At 36.0% G+C, this 24,759-nt stretch overlaps 2 protein-coding genes across 10 annotated transcripts; both read right to left on the bottom strand.

The window, feature by feature from the left end:
• Positions 1 to 154: 154 nt before the first annotated feature.
• atp6v0a2a (ATPase H+ transporting V0 subunit a2a) lies at positions 155 to 19,667 on the bottom strand. 9 transcript variants are annotated; one of them, XM_058789784.1, is made up of 21 exons: positions 19,641 to 19,667; positions 18,962 to 19,161; positions 17,042 to 17,120; positions 16,543 to 16,640; positions 15,060 to 15,197; positions 14,109 to 14,206; positions 13,858 to 13,984; positions 13,548 to 13,630; positions 12,262 to 12,355; positions 11,864 to 12,076; positions 8,499 to 8,649; positions 7,797 to 7,936; positions 7,512 to 7,669; positions 7,168 to 7,258; positions 6,909 to 7,027; positions 4,333 to 4,543; positions 4,111 to 4,248; positions 2,870 to 2,968; positions 2,658 to 2,775; positions 2,361 to 2,532; positions 156 to 1,046 (listed from the first exon to the last, which is right to left on the bottom strand). In XM_058789784.1, exons 2-21 carry the CDS (start codon positions 19,076 to 19,078, stop codon positions 944 to 946), a joined length of 2,547 nt encoding a protein of 848 aa, XP_058645767.1. In that variant the 5' UTR covers positions 19,079 to 19,161; positions 19,641 to 19,667; the 3' UTR covers positions 156 to 943. The 9 variants fall into 9 exon arrangements, 8 of the variants coding, with proteins under 8 accessions (XP_058645769.1, XP_058645767.1, XP_058645765.1 ...); XM_058789782.1 differs by lacking the exon at positions 19,641 to 19,667 and adding an exon at positions 19,421 to 19,634; XM_058789783.1 differs by lacking the exon at positions 19,641 to 19,667 and adding an exon at positions 19,460 to 19,634.
• A 2,180-nt stretch (positions 19,668 to 21,847) lies between these two features.
• nfkbil1 (nuclear factor of kappa light polypeptide gene enhancer in B-cells inhibitor-like 1) lies at positions 21,848 to 24,419 on the bottom strand. The gene is made up of 4 exons (XM_058789451.1): positions 23,990 to 24,419; positions 23,800 to 23,912; positions 23,550 to 23,658; positions 21,848 to 22,706 (listed from the first exon to the last, which is right to left on the bottom strand). The coding sequence occupies exons 1-4, from the start codon at positions 24,261 to 24,263 to the stop codon at positions 22,123 to 22,125; spliced, it is 1,080 nt and encodes a 359-aa protein (XP_058645434.1). The 5' UTR covers positions 24,264 to 24,419; the 3' UTR covers positions 21,848 to 22,122.
• Positions 24,420 to 24,759: the final 340 nt, after the last annotated feature.

Genomic DNA, 24,759 nt, shown 5'->3' with positions numbered 1-24,759 from the left:
TAGCGAAATTTAATATTTCTGTTAATGGATTCGTCCTGAGGATCTACAGAATGACCTACTTAACCGATGCCGTTTAAACAAATCCTTCCTAAGAATGATGTAGGAATGTATGAAAGAAATGGTCTTAAATGCATCACTATAAGCACCACTCTGCACTATTTATATAATATCTTGTTTATGAGTGACTGAAACAAATGTAAATTTACAGGAGCGTTGATGAAAAACATACTGTTTGTAATTCCATGTACATCTGTAGGATTACCAGATCTTAAACCATGAACACATATATTAAAACCGAAGTGTTTCATTTTAAATATGAATAAATTATATTCTTAGAATTAATTTTGAACAAACAAACAAACAAAAAAATGCTACCCTGGAAAACTGCTTTGCACGCTAAATGCTGTAAATTATGCTTTAATATCACATTGGAAATTATATTTGTTATTTGGCATTGTTCATTGCACGGTGTAGCATTACCTACACCATAGTTTACCTGCAAAGTTTTTTTTTTCTTTCCCTAAGACCTAGCTAAAGCAAGCAAAAGTACATTTCAGTGTAGCATACAAAACTGTACATTGAAAAATAGTTATGGCACTTTGAAAAGATATGACAGTAAATGCTTATGAAGGTGCAATACCAAATACAAGTCATATCTCTGAAGATAAATATAATAACAGGACATTGTTGACAATCTTCGAATGACAGCACACGATGGAACCACAGCTGATAATCCTGACCCTGAAACATCTGATATGGACTGGTGCAAACAGGGCTGTCAGGTTAGCGTACGGAGCCGATTCCGACCGTGACCATGTTTTGCAGTGCAGTGCAAGAATGCAAGTTTTTTTCCCTCTACAACTGCTGGGTCATTGTCCAGTGCCCAAAAGTCAGTAGGTCACGATAAGCTACAGTGTCCTGTTCAAAGTGTTGCGGGTTACAGTCAGAGTAACCCATCTTGCTCAAAGACAGAGGGCAACAGGGAGAAGTCAAAGGGGGCAAATTTTACTCCTGTTCCACTGTAGAATTTGTTCTGAAATTCCACCCTGCAAAAAGTAAAAAAGAATCTATAAACAGAAGGTAGAGAAATACAGATTTTTTTATAATATGTTTTAAAATATTTATTTGAATTTGAAATGTAACTGAAAATATTAATATTAATTTAAAATTAGAGCTGCACAATGATTAAAAAGTTAAATCATGAATATTTTGCTAAAAAATAATCACAATTATCGTAACCTCATTCCCCCCCCATTTCATCAGAATTTTTGCACTTTCACATAGGCACAAATCAAGAGAACATCAAATTTAACAGCGCAGATTACCGTGTGAAAGAAAAACAGGCTGTATTTCACTTTTATTCAAGAAAAATATCTCAATAGAGATGGTTAAACTCCAGCTTACATGTTTGCCAGTGTTTTTATCTCATTAAAATGAGTTTTAATATACAGCTTTTTCCCTAAGGTAGACAGCGCATGTACACATGGTTGCCAGGTTGGGAAGATTAAGTAAACCACTGGGCAGAAAAGTACAGATATTCCAGAAAATACACAGATAATGTGTCCCGTGATTTGTCCCAGGATGGTTTGATTTTGGTTCAGTCACACTGGAATCTGTGTGTGCGTTTACACACTTCCCGTAATGATCCCGCAAAGACACGTGACATTAGGATGTGACAGGCAATGTGACACGTACCGTTCCACTAAGCTGGCGAACGATCTCAGCTTCAGCGCGGAGCTCCCTGATCTCTGCTTCATTCCAGTTTACACACATTTTTTCGGGTCGCACGATTAACGTGCGTCATCACTACGATATTGCCTTTACGGCATTGGTCCTGCCTTTTGTTCACACAGGGCTCGTTCCAGCACTGATCCCCGCAATGTTACTAGGTCCCCATCCTGGGATCGTTTCCTTGATCACTCCCGGAACATGTTTGCGTTCACACAGAAGGCACTCTGCCAATTTTCTGGGATCAACGCGCTGTGTGAAAGGGGCTTTTAAGAGAAAATCTCTCATTGGGGGATTAAAGCTCTTGACATCTGGCAACCGCAACATGAGTGCTTGTGGAGGCTTCTTACCAATGCAAGATAATGCAAACGCCAAATTAAAATGAAATGTTTTCGGGATAAATATATAGCCGGCAAATATTGCAGATGATTATGCTTCATAAATTGAACGAAGCCAAAATCGTGATCATGATTAAAATACGATTCATTGTGCAGACCTACTTCCAATTTATTGTTAAAATATTAAAAATTATTCTGAGAAGAAAAATAAGATAAGTCTCTTCAAGAAGACTTTTTAATTTAATTCCCATTTCTGATAATCAAACCTGGCTGTATCTGAGGCTGTGTGCTCACCAGTGAAGACGCAGCGCATGGAGGAAAGCGGACAGACCCTCCATGACCAGGAGAATGGAGATAGTGAGCAGAGCAAAGACACTGAACACAGGAACAAGGAAAAGCACACCCAGTCTGGAGCTCATCCTCAGACCCAGACGCATCACCATCGCCCACAGTACCTCTGACAGCTCTGAGATGCACACACACACACACAATATATGCATAAATAGTCTAGAAAACAGATTCATATGCCCATGATGTAATGAAACATGTCGTAATTTTGATGTATTTTTGTATGTATAATCAGACACTCACGGGCGTGAGCGAGACTCAGGGCCCAGAGACGCAAGTAGGAGGCCGTGTTGGAAATGCAGCCCAAACAGTACTCTATTGTGTGAATTGCTTGATGTAGGAAGATGTCTCCGAAATCAAACTGCCAGTGAACAAACATGCTGTTAGTGACATTCATACAAGATAAATCTTTGTTTTAATGGTGGTGACTGAATGTGAGATAGTTTAACTTCAACCTCCCGAGGCCCTCCTGAGTCGCTTAGTCCCTCCTCTTCATCATGGACTACAGACGGTGACAGATCTTCTTCACTCACACGCCGAACTCGCTCGTAGCCCTACACACAAAGTAACACGATGTAGCATCTTCACCTTTTTTAACCAGTCCATTAAACATCAATGTATCTTTACATACATTTTGCTAAATACACATGCATATACATCTGAAGACTACATTTGTCATTTGGGTCAAAGCACGAGGGTCACATTTCACCCCAAATCATTAAAAAAAAAAAAACAATAAACAGTATTTTCAATTTGATTAAGAATTTTTTTGGATTGTGATTTTATTTTATTTTTTTTGTTGACAAATTAAGCAGAGTTTCCTTCAATTTCTCCTTACCATAATGTATCTGAATGTCTTATATAAAGAAATTCTTCTTGTACTATATTAGGAACTTCATTACTGAAAAACATTATCTTACATTTTAACTACATTAAATGTTTTAATCAGCATAAATTTAAAGGCAAATGTTTATAAACACTTTTATGGTGTATAATTAATTTAAATAATATATATTTTGGTGGGGGGGTATAATAACGTAAATAAGAAAAAGCTGTCTGATAATTTGTAGTTTGCCTATTAAAATGTTAAATAATTCAAATATTTTGAATGGCTATAATATCTAATTTAATATGCAAAATGTGAAAGAATCCATTTAACAAAAGTATTGGTATTGTCAATAATAGTAAAGAGATGCCATTAAACAAATTATTTAACTTATTAAAAAATACTTTGATTCAACATTTATTTTAAAATTAAGTGTGTAAATATAATTATTACCAATTTTAATGTTAAGTGTGATTAATCACATAAACGTGTGCGTTAAGTTTTTAAAAACATTTTATAATAGGGTTCCATTTGTTAACATTGTTAATATGTTTAATATTATTTATTAATCTTAGTTAATGTTTATTTGAACCTTTACTAATACATTATTAAAAAAAAATCATAAGCTGTCTCTGTTAATATTGTTTAATGGATCTGAGCTAACATTAACAAAGATTAATAAATACTGTAACAAGTGTATTGCTAATTGTTAATGTGTGCTAATGGGATCTTATTGTAAAACGTTAGCATTTTTAAAGTGATCTACAGCCGCAATAATTTTTCTTTTTCTTTAGTTGTTTAGTATGAACCAGTAAGACCATGAATGTACCATGTGAAATCATGTGACATCAGATACGAACACATACATACACAAGAACACAGACACACCCTGTGGACCCCCAGACTCTTCCCGCCATGATGCAGCCAGTAGAGGTACAGAGGTTTCCCGAATAACAGCACTGGCACCGACAGCAGAGCCACCACCACTAGAAACACTTGCAGTCCCATCTGTTACAAGAGGATTAGCACAAACACAGATATCAGCCAGATTGAAGGAAGTGCTCAAACTAGTGTTCACAGATACACACACACCTGGCCAGGGTAAAGTGGTATAGTGGCGCTCTCCTGCATTAGGAACATGTTGATAAAGTGGATGAGAATGCTCGGAGCCAGCTGTGAGTCTCGCGCTGAGAACACCAGCCATTTGTAAAAGATCATGAAGACCAAGTACCCAAAGAGACAAAGTAGAAAGAGCAGCTCAGGAATAAAGAGAAGATAGATCTTAAACTTCTGTCGGAAGTGCCTGTAAATACACAGAGAGGAAAAGAGCAGAATTTAGACAGAATGTAGAAAGTTTACAAGCAAGGAGAGCTTAAAGGGGTGGTTTCACTTTTTTAACTTTAGTTAGTGCGTAATGTTGCTGTTTGAGCATAAACATAAACAGTGCAAAGATATTGTCTTTTAAAATTATGGCAGTTTAATGCCTACAAAAACGGCTCGTAGGGACTACAACAAACTACTTCCCGGGTTGGTGACATCACAAACCCTGAAATGATTGTAAAGCGCTTTTGGTTTATTGCAATACACAATAAAGCGCTATATAAATGCCTCATTCATTCATTCATTTACATAAACCCTGCCCCCGGGAACATGCAACAAAGGGGACGAGGTCATGTTGCGCTGCTTTAGAGAAGAGGAAGAGTTGTTGCCATGCTGTCAAAACTAGGGGTGCACAAAAAAATCTATTCATATATGAATCGCGATTCTGTCTTCTATTGATTCTAATTCACAAGTTTCAAAATCAATGTTTTAAAGCAGCGTCCCTCTGCTCTGCATCTCTCTCTCTCTCTCTCTCATTCAGATCATCAGCTCATCAGCTCCATCAATGAACTGTGTTCCAATTATACACTTTATGTGTAAAGACAGACTGATATTTTTCAAATAGCTATGAGAAGCGTTAAACATGGACATGCACGTGGTTGCCATGGTAACGAGCAATACTTGCTGGCAAACACTTCTTACTGTTACAAAAATGCTACAACGCAATCATGTATTCTGCCGTATTAAAGCTTTAATCAGGATAAAACTGTATAGTAGAAGTTAACATAAGCAGTAGCATTTACAAATAACAGTATGAGACGACAACAAACAAAAAAACATACCATTCAGAAACGTACTGTAAGAGCCGTGGTTCTGCACGATCCTCTTCATTAATACTCTCTGGGTCTCATTCAGGCTCAAATTGATAAGCAATATTGACGACGTCATGGTTTACAAATCAACTGGAGCACATTCTGAGGTGAAGGGCGGGACATTTCTGGACACGCTATAGACAGTTTAGTGAATCAAAACACGCTGGGTCAGCTAACCAATCTGAGTCCATTGCGTATTTCTGAGGGAGTGGCTTCTTAAAACCAGGAAATCATCAGTGTGTTTATAGGAGAAGGGACAGAGCGGTGTAGAATAAAGGTAAATTACGTGAAAAATAATGCTTTTTTTTTTTTTTTAAATGAAGCATTAACACAAGTTAGACTGCACCCCATAAACACTATAAAGCCTAGAAAAAAAAGGTCAACCACCCCTTTAATGCAGAGAGTATTTGAGTAAGGACTGATGTGCTTCTAATAATTTATGTGAGTCACGCAGAATGCTTTTATATGGAACTTTTCATGTATACTGTGCGAAGTATGAATATAAGCAGTATATAAAATATATAAAACATAAAACTGTTTCCAAAATTAAATTGCATTTTAAATCATCAGTGAACTGAACTTAGATTATCATGGTACTGAATCCAAAGCAAATGATGAAAAGATTATATGAAAAATAAAAAGATAGGACATGTACATCACAAGACAGAAGAGATGAGCACTAAGATTTTCTTGTAACACTATATGCACTATATTTATTTCTTTGATTAATCTCATGATTTCTGACCAGATTTTTTTAAAGCAAAATGAAACATTAAAAATATGTAAATGCAGTAAATGTTAAAAATGATTAAAGTAAACATAATTAATTTAAAAACAAATAAGTAAATAACTTAACACTTTATTTACAAATAACATTTATAAATTAATGTCTGTAAATTATCTTTAAACAAATTAATTAAAATTAAATTAACATTAAATCAATTTTTTTTATTATTATTATGGGTTATTGCAGTTGACGAAATAAAATACATTTTTACTGAAATAAAGTAAAATGTAATTTTGTTTAGTGTGATGTACTAAAATAACTTAAACTGAAACAAAAATTAATAAAAACTATAAAGACCTATTTCAAAAATAAATAAATTAAAAGTACAAAAACACAACAAATTCACTAAAATCAAAAATAAAATTCAAATGAGTGGAAGATATAAAAATAAAAGTAATCCGACATATCAATAAACAGATATTTAGAAACACTAAACTTTAAAATAAAATGAAAGAACAGAAAATATGAAAATAAAAACAAACTCAAAAATAAAAACAATACATCAATAAAAACTATACTATAAAAAACTATAACAGTATCTCCATGATACTAAAATAACATCGCCCTGCAGTTCTCGGACCCCAGTTTGAAAAACCCCTGTGCTAAATCACTTCTTCGTGTAATAATTAGTAATAGAGCCTTTACCGTTACACATACATCAAGACCTAAATAAATTGATGCTCACTCACAAGTGGTTGAAGACACTGAGCACCACCCCAAAGGTCATGTGGATGACGCCAATGATCACAGACATCTTCATCTTGTATGAGTTAAGGAAGGTCAGGCGATTCACGGCCATGTTCCAAATCTACAGGTCAATCGAACACGACAAATTAGAGCTCTGAAACCAATATCAGTGAATTAGTCTGAGCAGTAATGTATAATTTCAGGATGTGGCTTCCACCCACAGAAATGTGCTTCATAAATCTTCAAAGAGTGTGTACTCACTGGATCAATGCCCAGTGGATAAGGTCCAGAGAAAACACCGGAAACGTTGGGATCCAAGGTGAGTAAAGCATTCGTTTGTAGAGTTTCATTTCTGTGCCGGAGTAAAAGGAGGAAAACTATAGCATACAACGATTATTGTGCATCCTTAAATAAAATAAAAATCGAATTATAGCTGCAAGCTGAAATGAAGTGCCAAAGCACTATGACAGGAAAGCAATGGCATTTAAACAGGTAAATATAAAAGGATTTTTCTCAAGGTGTTTTAGTACCACACTTCTGGCTGCCAGCTGGTGGCGCTAGAACTATCAGTGCTTGGACCCTAAAAAGTGTGTTTTGTGTCTTACGTCCACTCCTGCTGTGTAAACATGGCCTTGATGCTCCAGGCTGAGCCAAAGATGTTGAGGGATTTGGAGAAACAGTCATTATAAATGAGTCCAGTGTATATGGAGAATAATCCCATCATCAGGATGATGTACCGCCCATCAAAAAAGGTCATCCAGATCTGAACAGAGACAAACATTTAATCAGAAACAAAAAATGACATATTTGGATCAGTATTATCACAATAGTGCAATGCTAGACCATGGCTAATTGCAATTAGTTTAATTCAATTTAGTTACAACTCTGACCTCATTTCCTGGTCGTCTTCGCTTGTGGTCCTTCTCAGTCAACACCATCCACAAAGCAAAGAGAGTCATGACTGAACCATGACCAAGATCTCCAAACATCACCGCAAACAGGAAGGGAAAGGTGATAATGGTATAAGGAGCTGTGAGAGAAGGAAAGAAAAATAAATTCATTAATTAACAATCTGAAAATCATGAATACTAAGCATTACAACCGTTTTCAACATTAATAATAATAACAAATGTTTCTTGAGCAGCAAATCAGCATATTAGATTGATTTCTGAAAGATCATGTGACGCTGAAGACTGGAGTTATGATGCTGAATATTCAGCTTTGATCACAGAAATAAATTACATTTTAAAATATATACAAATAGAAAAAAATTATTTTAAATTGTAATAATATTTCACAATATCTGTTTTTATTGTATTTTTAAATGGTAGTGTATGGCTAATGGTGAACCATATGGAACACTTTTATGGAGCCTGACAGCCACTAGTCACTATGCTTTTATTGTACTGAAAAGAGCAGCATGAACATTCTTCAAAATATCTTGTTTTGTGCTCCACAGATGAAAGTCTTATAGTTTTGGAACAACATGAGGGTGAGTAAATAATGACAGAATTTTCATTGCTTTAATTTCCAGTGTAAGCCTTGTAGCTTCTCATTAAGGTTGTAAATAATAGTTGGTGTTCTGCACTCACCTGGGCTGGCCTCCCTGTAGTCGCCCACTCCATACGCTTCCACTATACTCTGGAAGCCTGAGGTAAACTTGTTGCTCCTCAAAAGTGTCGGTGGAGTGTCACTGCTTGGGATACGGTTCACAAAGGAAGGGACGGTGGCGTCACCTTTTCTCTATTAAGAAAATTAAAGGAATACATCTCCCAAAAATGAAAATTTGCTTAAAAATTAACTCGCCCTCAAGCCGTTATTTTATTGGATCAGATTTGGAGAAATGTATCATTACATCATTTGCTCAACAATGGATCCTCTGCAGTGAATGGGTGCCGTCAGAATGAGAGTCCAAACAGCTGATAAAACATCACAATAAACCACAAGTAATCCACACCACTCCAGTCTATCAGTTAACATTTTACGAAGTGAAAAGCTGTGTGTTTGTAAGAAACAAATCCATCATTAAGACATTTTAACTTTAAACTGTTGCTTCTGGTCAAAATATAGTCTACAATCCATATGGGTCAATATCACCATAGAGTGCCTTTCAACCCTCACAATACCCCAAAATTTTCGTTTTAATTTCCCATTCGCTTTATGTCACATCATAAATAGTAGACACTCAAGTACTATAGAAACATATTAGCTGAGCTCCCACACATTTTTTTTAGATAATTACAGGCCATTACTTGAAGCATAAACCATAAAATATGTCCACCCTGTAATGGACATATATATTACTGTTAAATACGTTTTCATTGCAAAATTAAGATGCAAATTATAATTATATTTGCACCACACAGATACGCTGTTTTAGTTCAAATCAAAGCGTAAATAAGCATAGAAGACGTATCCGTGTGGTGCGGCTGACACAGAACATTTTACGCAGTTTGCGTCCAGCGGAAACTCTCCAAAATGGCGCTACGCTGACGCGGAGGAGACGAATTGTTGAATAAAGTTGTTATTTTTGTTTTCTTTGCGCACAAAAAGCTTAGTCATAGCTTCATAACGTTACAGTTGAACCACTCATGGCGGATGGACTATTTTGATGATGTCTTTCATACTTTTCTGGGCCTTGACAGTGTAATTTACTTGGCAGTTAATGGGACAGTCACAAGCCTCCCAGTTTTCATCCAAAATATCTTAAATTGTGTTCCGAAGACGAACGAAGCTTTTACGGGTTTGGAACGATATGAGGGTAAGTGATTAATGACAAAATTTTCATTTTGGGGTGGAGTATCCCTTTAACTACAAATGAATGCTATGTCCACCCTGTCATGTTTATGTCCACTCTATCGAGTCTAAGTGGCCGACAGGGTGGACATTTCAATTAGCAAATTAGCTTACAACACACTGTGACTAGCTAAATATTTAGTCTGGTTGTTGAAGAGAATTTGGTATATTTAAACTTACATATTTTGAAAATACTGTATTCGAATCACTTCTGCCATATTTTATGCCGACAGGGTGGACATGTTAAGCTTTGGCAAAGCAAGTTAACAAACTCATACGAAGAAAATTTGTCAATTGAAAAGTCACCAACATATTCACCTCAGCCGTTGAAGGGGATGGCCTTTTCTTAAAGGGGCAGATTCCCCAATATGACAGGGTGGACAACCATTCAAGGGACATGGACAAACTCTTCTTTTTTATTAAATAAAAATATAGTTTTTTATAACCAAATGATCAATACACTCAAATTGAGTAATCTCTTATTTAACAAAATATAATATTTTTTATTTTTTATTTCATTTTATGATTTGACAATATTCTACTATCATTCAAATTTAATGAGCAGTGCATGGGACATAGCAAAATAACACACATCCTCTTAAACAAAACAAAAAACATCTAAAGAGCCAAGTAATGCTTTTGTTATTAATATAAAAACTTAGCCTAATATAACACACCCTTTCATAGTCATTTTTATGTTACGTTATCATGGCAAATGAGTTATTTATGTACAGAATACCAAAAGGCACCCTACAGTGACGCTTCCTCAAGTGGAAAAGTCCATCCCCTGTTGTCCTCTTACATAAAAATCCACCTACGTATTAGTTTAGAACTGCTTGAAGAGTTTTCGCTTGCAAGCTGTGCTTGATCTGTGCATATTTCTCTCCTGATTCAGACAAGACAACTTTTTCAACTAAGAAAGCAAAATTATAGAGGACTTGCATTTTGCTGGAAGCAAGGGTTTGAAGTTAAGTAAGGAATAATTCAACGGACCGAAATCAATTATTCCGCTTATACTATGGTTGCCACACCTCAAGACATCGATCAGATGATATATTTCAAGGCATTCGTCCGGTATTTCTACTTAAATCGCTATTGTGAGTAGGATTATTTCTTCCGCACCTCATTTTAAACCTAGTAACGGAGGCTTGAGCCGTTGATAACAGACTAATGCAGTTAATACAGTTAATAACTAAGTTATGAGAGAGAGAGAGAGAGAGAGAGAGATTACCTCTGTGCATCTCTCAATAGTGTTCGGCAGCAATGTCTCTAGTTTTAGTGAAACTTAGTTCCTTTTGTTCACAAACAGCGCCGTTGTTGTTACATCGCTTGTGAGAAATCATGTAGTTTTTAAGTTGTTTACTGATAAAACCGTCAGAGTAGCGCTAACAACATTAACGCGATGTATGCTAGTGTGTGTGCAAACTGTAACTGTTATGTGTGTGCGGTCTGTGAGGGAGAGAGAGCGGGAGAGATAGAGTATGTGCTTTCCGTACATAATAAAGTGTAATTTTGTGGCAAAAACATGGACATGATCTGTCGTTATCATATTGTTTACTATATTTATTTGTTTGGCCAGTGTCGTTGTGGGTTTTGGTTATTTTGCTGTTGCGAGACCTTTGAAATAACAGAAATCATTTGGTGAAGTGATATGGTCATGTAATGCGGCCAAGAGCTGCCTGGAACTACGTTTGCCGTGCGTTTCCCTGAAAATAATTGTACACCTTAGAACGTTCAGCAGCCAATCAGATTCAAGCATTCAAAGGCCCCGTAGTATAATAGACATTAACTGATAGTCTTGAGTGGTGTGGATTACTTGTGGATTATTGTGATGTTTTTATCAGCTGTTTGGACTTTCATTCTGACGGCACCCATTCACTGCAGAGGATCCATTGGTGAGCATGTGATGTAATGCTAAATTTCTCCTAATCTGTTCTGATGTAGACACAAACTCATCAACATTTTGAATGGCCTGATGGTGAGTTCATTGTCAGCAAAATTTCATTTTTGGGTGAACTATTCTTTTTAAAGATGCTACAGTTACAGCACTTATCTCAGATTGTGTAACTGTCTCGAAGGCACATTAAAACTTCTTAATTGCTTCTCATACGTCAGTAGATCAAATATCAGACAAGCAAGTAATGAGAATGATTGTACTCACTGAGCCTTCCTCCAATGCCCTCCTCAGGTTCGCCAGGTCGCTGACTGGACACCACACTTCAGCGATGAGACACTTGTTGGTGACGTCAAAGCTGCAGAGGTTAAGGATGTGATAGATAGCTTTCATCTTCTTCACTTGCAGCACCCACGAGTGCGCTGACTCAGATGCCTTATGCAAGACTTGCTTCAAGTAATCCTCAGTGCGGTGTAAAACCTAATGTGCAAACATCGCTTCATTAACGTTTTAGTTATGACATAGCAGGGTCAAATAATTATGCCAATCCTCCAGTGAATGCGAATAACGTCAGCATTATTTTGCAGAGGACAAACCAACAACAGCGTCCAATAATCAAATCCCTAAAGAGACTCTGAAGGCACTCGGAAAAGCAGAAGACGTACGTTTTGTAAGTCTTGGATGCGTGTCCTCAAGCTGTCCATCACATCGGCCCTTTCTTCATCTGTTTCAGGGTGGGGGTAGAGATGACAGTGGTAACTGTGAAAACCATGTAACAAAATTCAATGTGACAGACAGACTTAGGGACAGAACATGTCCACATATGCCATCTGCAAAATACTTTCATTTTTTTTCAATAATGGTCAGTGGGCATATACTTCAAAAGGATCTCTTTAGTCATTCCATAGCACCTTATTGTGTCCAGTGTTTTGCGCCATAAGCCATACGACGCCAAGTCAAGTAAAAAAAAAAGTACAATTTTTTGGTTCAATGACAATTTGGGTCAGTGTTCATAATGCAGAAATGATCTTGGACACATTTTTAAAAAAAATCTAAAAACAAACACGTGCCAATTTCTTAGAACCTGGTTTGATATGGTTTTGAAAAAGTTATTATTTTTCAAGAAAAGTTTTAAATTGGATTGATTTAAATTTAAATTTAAAAAGACAGAAAAATAAATCTAAAAATGTCGAATTAAAAAGTAGATATTTTCTTTTTCTTTTTTTTTCCCACAAATATCATTATTTGTGGATGTGCAAGACATAATAATTTTAAATATTTAAAATTTAAATTCTGGAGGACAGATATGATATTTTACAACCTGAACTAACCTTGCCTTGTAAAAAAAAAAAAAATCTGATATTTTAAGAGACTTTTGACCTGTTTTCTTCTGCATGTTGGTCGCACCGCATGACGATGTTTTAGCAGACAAAAGTTTTTCAAATATAAACAAATCACATTTCTTTGTTTTTTTCCTTAGAAATAATAATAATATATTATGCCAAACTACAGGCATTTTTCTTCATTATAATATCAGGACATAATTTCAGACTCAATGCCACAAAAAAAAAAAAAAGAAATCTAAATGATTTTTAATTAACAAATTGCTCATTTTTGGCTAAAAAGTGTATTGAAGTCACTGTATGCATGAGTTTGATTTTAATATAATGTAGAAGAAAATTAATAGATCCACACAAAAATAATTTCAGGAGGCAATGCGTTAATTTTTTTAATGGCATTATTTTTTATAATTACTTGAATTTAATTACTAATTTAAAATTAATTGTTTAGTTGACAGACTTACCATGTTAAATACTATATTAATGTCAAGCTAAAAATATAAAGCAACTAACAAATAGTTCAGAAAATATGCACAAACGTGAATGTATGTGAACGGCCCCTAAAAATGTAAAATTAAAAGAATCAAGTCTACATCAAGGCCTTTACTTACCAGTCGCAAATTTTTTGAACCTTCTGCCCAATCTGGTCGCCCCAAAAAGAGATGAGGAACACTACATTCTTACTTATCTCCCCCTGTAGCACATAAACACAAGACAGACTCTCCATAAACAAGCTCTGAATACATTAGCACGCTCTAGCAGCGGCAGACGGGTATGATCTAAAACTGTGAAACAAACATAGAGGCATGTTCACATGCAGCATATTCTGTTAAACCAAACCATTTGAATAGAACTACAGCCATTAAAAAGCACTTTGCAGGTGGATCTCAGCGTGCTCATTTACACACAAAGTTTGCATACCGTGTCGAGATCGGCCAGGCTCTCGTCCACTTCTGCGTAGCTGAGGATGGTGTAACCTTTACAGACGCGCCAAAGCATGCGCTCAAACGCCTCCACCTTCACCCGCTGAATCAACCCTGAGATAAACCTGAACACAAACATCACACGCACGCAAGGTCACAGCGGTGTGGATGTAGACTGAGACACACTGATCTGTTTAAAAGATGTAAGATCACCGCTGTATGTGGAGTGAGAGGGTCTTTGTGACTCACCCGAGTTTGGCTCCCAGTCTCTGCATGCTGGTGCAGCCTGTCACTGATTCAGTCTCCAGAGACGGGAACTCCTCATACTGAGGGCCCAGGGCTTCATGCTAAACACAGACACATCCACATAATCAATGAATATTTAACAAATAACAGAGCTACAGATTGCATTAATCAAACAGAAATTTTATTTTAACATTACTTAATAATATGTGATTGACGAATATACAGGTGCATCTCAATAAATTAGAATGTCGTGGAAAAGTTCAATTATTTCAGTAATTCAACTCAAATTGTGAAACTCGTTTATTAAATAAATTCATTGCACACAGACTGAAGTAGTTTAAGTCTTTGGTTCTTTTAATTGTGATGATTTTGGCTCACATTTAACAAAAACCCACCAATTCACTATCTCAACAAATTAGAATACTTCATAGTGAATTGTTGGCCTTCTGGAAAGTATGCTCATTTACTATATATGTACTCAATACTTGGTAGGGGCTCCTTTTGCTTTAATTACGGGGTAAGACAGAGAAATGGGATTCACCCTTAAACTACTTCAGTCTGTGTGCATTGAATTTATTTAATACACGATTTTCACAATTTGAGTTGAATTACTGAAATAAATGAACTTTTCCACGACATTCTAATTTATTGAGATGCACCTGTATAAGCTAAATCTAATAATCAGCCAAAATTTGGCCATTTTCAATTATTAGATTAGATAATGGAACTGGTCAACCACTGGTCCACATTACAATTTTACAAAAGAAAGCTAACCGTGGCAAATAAGACAAAGATATGATTGGATCCAAGCTGGTCTGGTCACAGAAAATTTGGTCACACAAAAGTCCAAAAGCTTTGGTGCGTTTGCTCACAGTACTCTCACAATTACAGTAGTTTAAGTCACTATACATCATGTCACATAGGCTACATTAATGCTGGTGAATGGAGACTCACCCTGGAGCGGCTGTGCATGAACGTGCGTGTGATTCTCAGCATGTGTGTGTACTCCGTCAGTTCCAGCAGGTTCCGCTGGAGCTTCTCTTTATTCTTAGCCACCTCGCTGAGCTCCACCTCCAGCCTCTGCAGTTGCTCCTGACAACAGCCAATGACCTTCCATCAGTGATGTTAAAACACATCACACTTACACATTCAATATTTATAAATGCCTTCAAAACGAGACACACACCAGTCAACAAAACTCAGCACATCATTACCCAAAACAATACTTAACACATTAAAAAGGCCATGAGTTATCATGAGTGTACTACTATAAAGCAAAGCCACACATGATGAATCTACCATGCTTAATCAATTCCCCCATTCACAGAAAGCTTTCTCTACCACACTGTACACAATCAATCACTCTAGGCAGCTTGACACGGTCAATTACCAGCACTGGGTCTTGACGCTGAGAACTGGAGCTCTCATATTCAATCAATTACCACAAACCACTGAGCACATGGCCATTAAGCCAAAAATATATACACTGTAATTGAATAAAACTGCATGGGAGGGAATTTTCTTCTCGTTTAGGGGTCTATAACCTTCAATATCCCTTACACACAAACATCTGTTATATGATGTAATACTTGCTGGAATTTTTTTAGGAGCATCACATTAGAGAAACTTACACTCACAATAAAAAGGTCTGAAATGTGGGTTAAATTTGCACCTGCAATAAAAACGTCTATTGTATGATGTCAATAGTGTAGCGATGTCAATTTCAGGCCAAACTGAACTTCTGAAAACTGTGTGGGGAAATGTTTCGCCATAATGTGAAACTGCCCGGATTTCTATTGAATGACTGGATTTTGTCCACAAAATGTTGTAAACAGTACTCTGCTGCTCTACATTTACTGTTGTTATTGCAGAAAATGTCCACTGGTAATTGTCAATAGTGTAGCGATGTATGAAATTCAACTCACATGGAAATCACTTTCAAACCAAGCAGCTTTTTGTTGGTCGATGCGGCAAATTTGTATGAAAAACCTGTGAGGGGAAATATTTCACTATACTCATGTGAGTGTGTGTCGAAGACTGACACGAAAGAGAAGAAATTGTTGAATAAAGTAATTCATTTTTTTTTTGCGCAAAAGGAGTATTCTCGTAGCTTCATAAAATTACATTTGAACCACTGAAGTTACATGGACTATTTTAATAATGTCTTTACTACCTTTCTGAGTCTTGAACGTGGTAGTTCTGTTGCTGTCTATGCAGGGTCAGAGAGCTCTCAGATTTCATATAAAATATCAATTTGTGTTCCGAAGATGAACGAAGTAATTAATGACAGAATTTTCATTTTTGGGTAAACTACCCCTTTAATTTTGCTTAAAGAAACCTCAGACCCAATACAGTATTTATGGAAACTAGAAAAATCTGTTTGGCACACTTACCTAGCTTACCAAAGCAGCCAATATTAGTATATCTCAGCACCTACCATGATTTCTAAGACATTTTTGGGTGCAGGAGCAACAGGAGGGACTTCAGCCTCTGGCACGGCAAGATTAGCCTTCCTGATTTCCCTCAGCAGATACCCTACAGGTGATGGAAACAAAGACATAAACATTTTTTTTTTAAACATTGATTCAAGAGCACACAGAAACATAACAGTGAGAGAAGCATAATAATGCAATCACATCGAAAAAGCTAAATTCAGAACAAAGTCTATTCTAATGTACAAAAATAGTCTGTTCTGTGCTTGTTTCTTATGTTACTCCAGCAAAACTGCATTGTAATTATAATATTTTTGATCCTTTGATTCTAACTTTGTCGTCTGTGTAACATACCTCTAAGACTAAGATGGAAATGTATCGCAAAATGAAGAATAGCTAATATTTAGCACCAGATTTTGAAGTTCAAATTCAGCAGGAGATCCTCAGCAGGAGAGGTTCAGGCTTGACCTAAAATTTACAGAGTGTTCAATAAAGATCTCTTACCCAGAATCCTCTCCATCTCCTCACATCTCTTGATCTCACTGACGAAGCGGCGCTGAAAGGAGCTGACGCTGGGGTTTAGCTGGAACAGGTCATCAGATTATGACTTGTATGTTTGATACAACAACATATTACAATCTGGTAACAAGACAAGGCTGTGGGCATTACATTAATCAGATGATATTTGGTCATTGTTCAGATTTCAGCATTGCATAATAATCGGGTCTGCTTAGCTGATCAACAGACGTTAGTTTACTGATGTAAAATCGACAGATAGCTTTGTCATTGCAATAAATGAGGAATGGAGCTTATAAGCTTCAAAAAGGACAAAAATCAACGAGAAATCATCATAAAACTGGTTTATAAGTCTCATGCACTATATTTCAAGTCTTCTGAAGTCACACAATAGTTTTGTCTTTCACTCCTGCGAGCTTTAAAGGATCAGATAGATGTGAGAACAAATCATTCAGACCGGCATCTTTCAATTATTTGAAAAGATCAGACTCATTCAGATATTAGACAAGATTAGCTAAGATGTGCAGCACATATTATCTTACATTTTGGAATGTTCCTCACACAAAGCTACCAGAAGTTTAAAGATTCTCATTCGGAGGAAAGAAAATAAAGTACAGAAGTAGAAAAAAAAAAAACACTTTTTGGAAAAACATGAAGATGAGAAAATAATTAATTTTTGGTACAAAGAAACACCATCAACATTGACACTTTAGGTTAAAATTCATACAAATGCATAAGGGAAATTGTATGTCTTAGGGCTGGTGTTATTTATATTTAGATTTATGCATTTAGCAGACGCTTTAAAGGTGACTTACAGCGCATTCAGGTTATACATTTTTATCAGTATGTGTTCCCTGGGAACTGAACCAACGACCTTTTATGATGCTAACGCAATGCTCTACCACTGAGCCACAGGAATAGCTAATAATTATATAATATTATTAGCATTTATTTAATATATTTAATTTTAGTTTAAGTCTTAGTAATTTTGCTATGTGCTTTTTTTCTTTTACATTTTTTCCAATATTTCCAAATAATTTTGTTTATATTTATTTCAGTTTTAGTGTAGGTAATTTTAGTACTTGAACATAAACTTTTAAAAAATTAATTTCAGTGAGTTGCCAATGCAACATTCCTAATTTTCATTGACGTTTTTCAACTTATTTATATTTTATTTTATTCTAGCTTCATTTCAGTTGATAATGACTTTTAATAGTCTTAGTTAACAATAACAACAAGGCTTACGACCTGTGACAGGTCAACATTTTGTAGGCCTATTCATTTTAAGTGTAAAAAAAGCTGCACGCATAATAATAATAAAAACATTTTTATAGAAAACTGTCCAAAGCATCTCAGAATTGTTTTGTCAACTGCCCTTACTGAAGCCAACCTAAACAGTAGGTCACACACATATGTGACCAACACATACATAGCCCATGAAGTTGTTAATTAATGAGTGTCAAACAACCTCAGGGTGAACAGAAAACACAGGCTTTTAAACAGACTTGCTCTATTTTTTTAAGCAAGCAATTGATCCAGCTCAGCGTTAACCAGGACATTAACCTGGCTGACATACATCAGCCAGACTCCCTGTATCACCAGGCCAAAACGCACACACTTTTACATGAAATTCAACATGCAATTAATTAAATCCGTTTCACACCTATAAGCGACACGCAGCAAACAAACATGGGTTGCCAGGTAATGCCGATCATTTACACTCAATTTACTTCAATCTGTCTTTTCTGAGAATTCAGGCTGTGGCTCAAAATCTACCTAGACAGCATTTTTGGGGCATCAGGTGCACGCAGCGTCGATGACTCGGAACGCGCCTATGATGCCCCAGAAATGCTGTCTAGCTAGGCAGCTCACTAGGATTTGATACACACCCGTTGAGTCCAAACTTACATCTCGAAATTCAACCAGCCCCATCTCTCCGAGCTCGCTGATGCAGTCGTACGCGGAGCCGGACTGCAGAAACAGCTGCGCCAAACACATCTCTTCACTCCGAAAGCCTGAGCCCATCTTCTCTCTCCTCTCTCGGCCACCTTGATCACTCAATCCGCCTCTGGGCCCTTTGCGATTCACTTTAATACAGCACGACCAACCTGCCGCGAGCGTCAAGTGTTCAGCACAAAAAAAATCAATCTCAATATATTTCCATTTGACTATAAGCTGACTTGTTAGCGCGCATTCTGAATTACTGAAGATTTTCCGTCTGATTGAGCCGGGATAAGATTAAACTGTACCGAAAATCATTAACCTAAAAATGCTATTTTTAGCAACCTAGAGAGTATTCTCAGCATTATCATGTGGATTATGCAAACACTACAAATTAAGCTGCAGAGGCAATATTCACTGTCTTACCTAGCTGGCTGGACAATAATAATCGATAGGCGTCTGTACCTTTAATTGCCGTCTTGCCATTGAAACGACAGAAATAACGTAAGAGATTAAAGGCTACTTGAAGGCATGTTGCCAAACAAACAGCTAAACGCTATGCAGCCTTAAAAACATACGTATACAATGAAGGCTTGGTGTTTAAATAGATCGCATAATAAAAAGATCGCTCCCGTAAAGCACAAACCTTGCCGGTGTGCAGATTGCGCCGTGGGTTGCCAGGTATTTTGTTAGCAAATCCCCCTTTCTTCTATTTAACACGTTTTAAACTTACAAAAAAACATTTTTGAAAAATAGTTTAAAAAAAATAGAAACATAGCATGAATATATGATATATATTAGTATACATGAAAATGTGCATTTATGAAAGACTACTTGACCGTTTAGCAAAATAAAACATTCACAAATTCAGCTTTTCATGTTCTGCAATTAGCCTTCTTGTCCATGGAGTGATTTAAAAATGTAATAACTATAAAGAAATTAATATAAATTAAATAAATATATATAAAATTAAATGAAATGTGCATTTAACACCTTAATTATTTCCTTATACTTTTATGTCAGCATTTCATGATGTATTTAATAATTTCATTGTTTTTTATTTAGTCTGTTAAATAACTCCATATCTTCCATTAAGTGAAACTATATTTAATAAAATTATAATTACTTAATTATGAAATGCCAGCATAATTTGAAATAACAAGAACAGCTATTCTACAAATCCATAACAAACCCATGGTTTGCAAATATTTTATCTGCTTAAAGTTGCACTCAGTCATTTTTGTATGTGTTGCACTGGCTGTCTTAAGAATTCTAATATGAATAAATAAATAAATAAATAAAGGCTGATAAAAAAAATAACAACAACAATATATCTTAAATTCTAAATGTCTTTTTAGTAAACAGGTTTGTATGGTAAGCGTTTTTCTGCAATCTGGCAACCACATTATCATTTAATATATTCTGTACCGTATTCTTCTAGACCAGAGGCAGGCCATCTGCCTGTCCTTTGTTTAAATGCCTGAAAATGAAAAGATTTATAGGGCAAAACAAGACTTTGTTAACGGTTCTCAAATAATAAAACCCAACTCTCAGTGAAATATAGCAGAACAAGTTATTGCAGATACAATGAGATTGTAATTGTCCTGATGTGACAGTGACGTCATATAACCCACTAGCCTCCACCTCATTGTATATTTATGCTAGTACATAGTGCACCACAAATGGACTTACTTTCTTAAGTTCCAGATAAATGCTCTTCTCTAAGTAAATGCAGATACTCAGAAAAAGCCAAACTGTCATGAAAAAGTGCATCCAAAAGTAATGTTTCTTTATGCAATATACGCAAAATTCCTGACAGGATTGATGAATGCGCTGAATGAGTTATTGAAAGCCCTAATAAGTTCACATCACTTAAGAACACAAATAAATAACAATAGAAATAATATTTTATAAAGTCTCATATGAAGATGGTAAATTCACCATATTTACTTAAAATCTCAGCAATTATTTAGGTCATAATAGTTCAGCTTAAAACAGGTTGGGAACCTATCATTAAGTGGAGCATGGGAGTATCATGAACATTAAGCTTTTCACCCAGAGGTCCATGAAGATGCTCAAAAAAGATACATAAAGCATAAAGTAGAAATAGAGACATCAGTAGTAAATAGGAATACTAGTAGAAATAGAACATTATCAGCTGCCTGATAATTATTATATGCAACATGTTGATAATACCAAGTATAAAAGTTAAAACAAAGAGGGCCATGATTTATGTAGGGCCTACTGCGACTACAGCAAAGAAAATGTCAGAGCAGTGATGCTGATTTGAGGTAAATTTGGATAAGGATACCCCCACCAAAAAAAAAAAAAAACATTCCAAATTTGAACAATCTCGATTTTTTAAATAATGTACCAAATGAGAGGGTAACATGTATAGTTTACAATTTCTTTTAAAAATTGGCATGTACCTGAAATACTTAATACTATAATACAAAATAATTAATAATACAACTTAATTTCTGATTATCATAGAAACCAGCCATTGTTTGCACTTTATTTTTTATGTGGGGAAATGTTTATTTGTAAACTAATTATTTTAATGGTTGAAAATGTTTGAATAAAATGTCGAAATAGTAAACGTCTAAAGTTATGGTTATTACTTATTGGTAAGTTAACCAAAGGGTTAATCAGAAAATAATATATAATCGTTAGATTAATCAACTAATCCAAGTAAGTAAATAAATAGGGAGGAAAATCATTAATGACTAATCATTAATGGCACTAAAATGATACGAATCTAGAGATAAATCTCGATCAGTATTTTTATAGTGTTTTGCATTGTGTTACATAGTGTTTTGCATTTATAAGAAAATGATGAAAATAAAAAGGTGTTTAATATTAAAATTAAGTTTTATTGTTTGTTACACTGTAAATTATGAGGATATGGTTTTTCATCATCAGGCATGATGTTATAAAAATTATTGTTCAAGTAATAAATTCATGTGGAGAATATTGTTCCTCTTCTTTCAATAAAGCAACTACGTCATTAAGCTAAGACAGAATTGGTTTTTTATTTGACTGTTCAAAAGTGTCTTAATCACATACCAACTTTAAATAAAACTGACTGAAAGCCATTTAGTGAGGTGCTCTGATCAGAGAAGTCTACGTCAACGGAGGTTTTGTGCGAGTCTGTTGAGCTCCTGTGAGAGGCCAGTGACGGTGTCGAGGATCCTCTGCCTATCAGACTCCAGCAGACGGCCTCCACAGCGCTGGAAAAACTTGTCCGGGTGCCAGAGGGCCTGCTGGCGACGGAGCACCTTCCGAAAAGTACTCAAATCAGATCGATCAGCACCGTGCAACATAACGGCCACCATTTCCTCCAGCGAGCCGCGAGGAGCGGGCCAAGGGATGTCGTTGTATCCCAGCAGTCCTTCAGGTCCTTTGCTCGAGGAGCTGTTAAATGTGGCGGCACAGCGCTCCTCATAGCGCCTCTTCCTCCCCTGCCGCGTCTCCTCCTCCTTACGAGCTGCACGCTGCAGGTACTCCTCATGCTCCCGCTCCAGCCTGGCTATCAGCTCCCTCTGACTCCTCTCATCTTCCTCCGTCTCCTTCCGCCGCTTCGACCTCTTCTGACCCGAAGAGGCGGCTTCCTTCTGTTCTTTGGCCCGTTTCTTGGCAAAATACTCCTGTCTGATCCGATCCGCCCAGTTTCCGAAGTCTTCATCATCTTTATCATCCCATAAAAAGTCACCTGGAGTGAACAGGACATATTCATACAATATACTGCAGCCTCAGCTTTGGACCAGTGCATTCACTGACTGTCTGAAGCATATTGCTCACTTTATTGATCTGGAAAGCTTGAATCTGATTGGCTGGCTTTGCACAGCCTGCTGCATTCAAGGGTCTGAATGCATAATGGTCAATGGCACACATTTATAATAATAATTAACAAGTAATTATAGTAATAAACTTAAATATTTAACTTTTCTGCTAATTGTAATTTACTCAATAATACAATAAAAATGCAATTTATACAAACCTTGACTTGAATACGCCTCGTCTATGATGAGCATGTTTTTTTTTTTTTTTTTATTTCTTCATTAAATTATATCCTATAGATTGTAATATAATATAGTTTATATATACAGGGTTATACATAATCTTATATATTTTGGAGGCCATGAAATCAAAATGATCAGGGTGAAGAAGTATAATGGAAAACAAATAAAATCAAAAGGAATAATTTTAGTACTTTGGCAAAATTGTTTACTTCTTTCCACAAAATTAAAGTAATGTGGTGCAACCAACATGTTGAGAAAAAAATTCATAAAACAAGTGATAAAGAGAGGACCACTGTAAAGAGAGACCTTCATGACTGTTCAGTTAATTTCAGCAGGTTGTAAATGTCAAGCGGTGTGAATATTCAGTCAATTAATGAATTAATAATAACTAACAATAATATTATTATTAATAATTCATAATATTTGTTTTAAAATAATTTTGTAATTATATTTACATTTATTATACACTATAATAATGTGTGGAATAACCATCTATACAAAAATATCTAATAGTGTAGGATGTTCAAGCTTACCATCATACTGTCCGAATGTCTCAAAAAACTCATCCTGACATTCACCCAACAGCTTCTCTCTCCACTGCTTCTCTGGATCAACATGCGAGGATTCATTTTTGACGTTCCCCTGTTTCAGTTAAATTAATATGCAACATATTACTAACTTCAAGATGCATAACTAAAAATGACAGCACCATCTGTTGAAACTGTACTTAATATAACTAAATAATTATTAGTTTAATAGAGATAGTCTCTGTTTTCACAGCACCTGCTCAGGCTTCATCCACTGGAGCAGGTCATGAGGACTCACTCCTGCTTTATTACAAATATCCATTGCTTCTGGACAGTTTTTTCGTAATGGCACCACCAGGTCATCATAAGCTGCAATGAATGAGGTGAACAGCATTAAAAACAGCTTAATCAGAGAACTAGTTTGTTGATATTACACGGTCTCATACCCCTATAGCCATGTTTGAGGGCTCTTTTTACGGCCAGATGTAGCGGTGTCTCTCCATTTCGGTCGGTTTGAAGGGGATCTGCTCCATGTTTCAACAGCAGTCTGAGAATTGCATCATCCCCGTGTGAACAGACAATGTGTAGGGGGCTTCTGTGCTTCTTCCCCTGGGTGAAATTCAGCTCCAGATCCTTGTGTTTACGAAGAAACGACTTTAACTTCATCAGACTCCCCTCCTCCACATAGCGCAAAACTTTTCTCTGCTTTCTTTTCACCATCGGGACTAATTAGATGACATTTAGGCCTAGATATTAAATTCTAGAAAACATTATGCATATATACATATTTTTACCCCATGAGCAGTCCTTTCAATGTTTTAAACACGGACCAAAACAAACGTTACACGACATCACTGAAGTACGTCTGCTAAATAATTCCGGAGGAATCCGACAGTTCCGAAGTTGACCTTCGAGTTTTAATGTAAACCTGCAGGTGTCGCTGTTTGCCGACAAATCTCAGTCACCGCTAAAAATAGGTCGAATTAATATAGCTATTTTCCAATACTTTAGGATGTTTTTCCTTACACGTATTGCCTTTATGATAAACTTTATAGTTTCTATGTCCCATAAACGTATTATTTTGGCGTTACCTTGAAGCAGGGGTTGGTGGTGGCTTCTGTTGACATGGAGTTGTTGCAAAGTTACTTACTGTTAGTAGAATATCTAAAGTGGACTATTGAAATAAAGTGTTACCTTTTAAGATTTACCTCAAATA

The sequence above is a fragment of the Onychostoma macrolepis genome, chromosome 10 (genome assembly GCF_012432095.1).
Source record: "Onychostoma macrolepis isolate SWU-2019 chromosome 10, ASM1243209v1, whole genome shotgun sequence".
NCBI classification, from domain to species: Eukaryota; Metazoa; Chordata; class Actinopteri; order Cypriniformes; family Cyprinidae; genus Onychostoma; species Onychostoma macrolepis.
The sequence above is the reverse complement of the archived record's forward strand: the minus strand, read 5'-3'. Positions and strand labels throughout refer to the sequence as shown.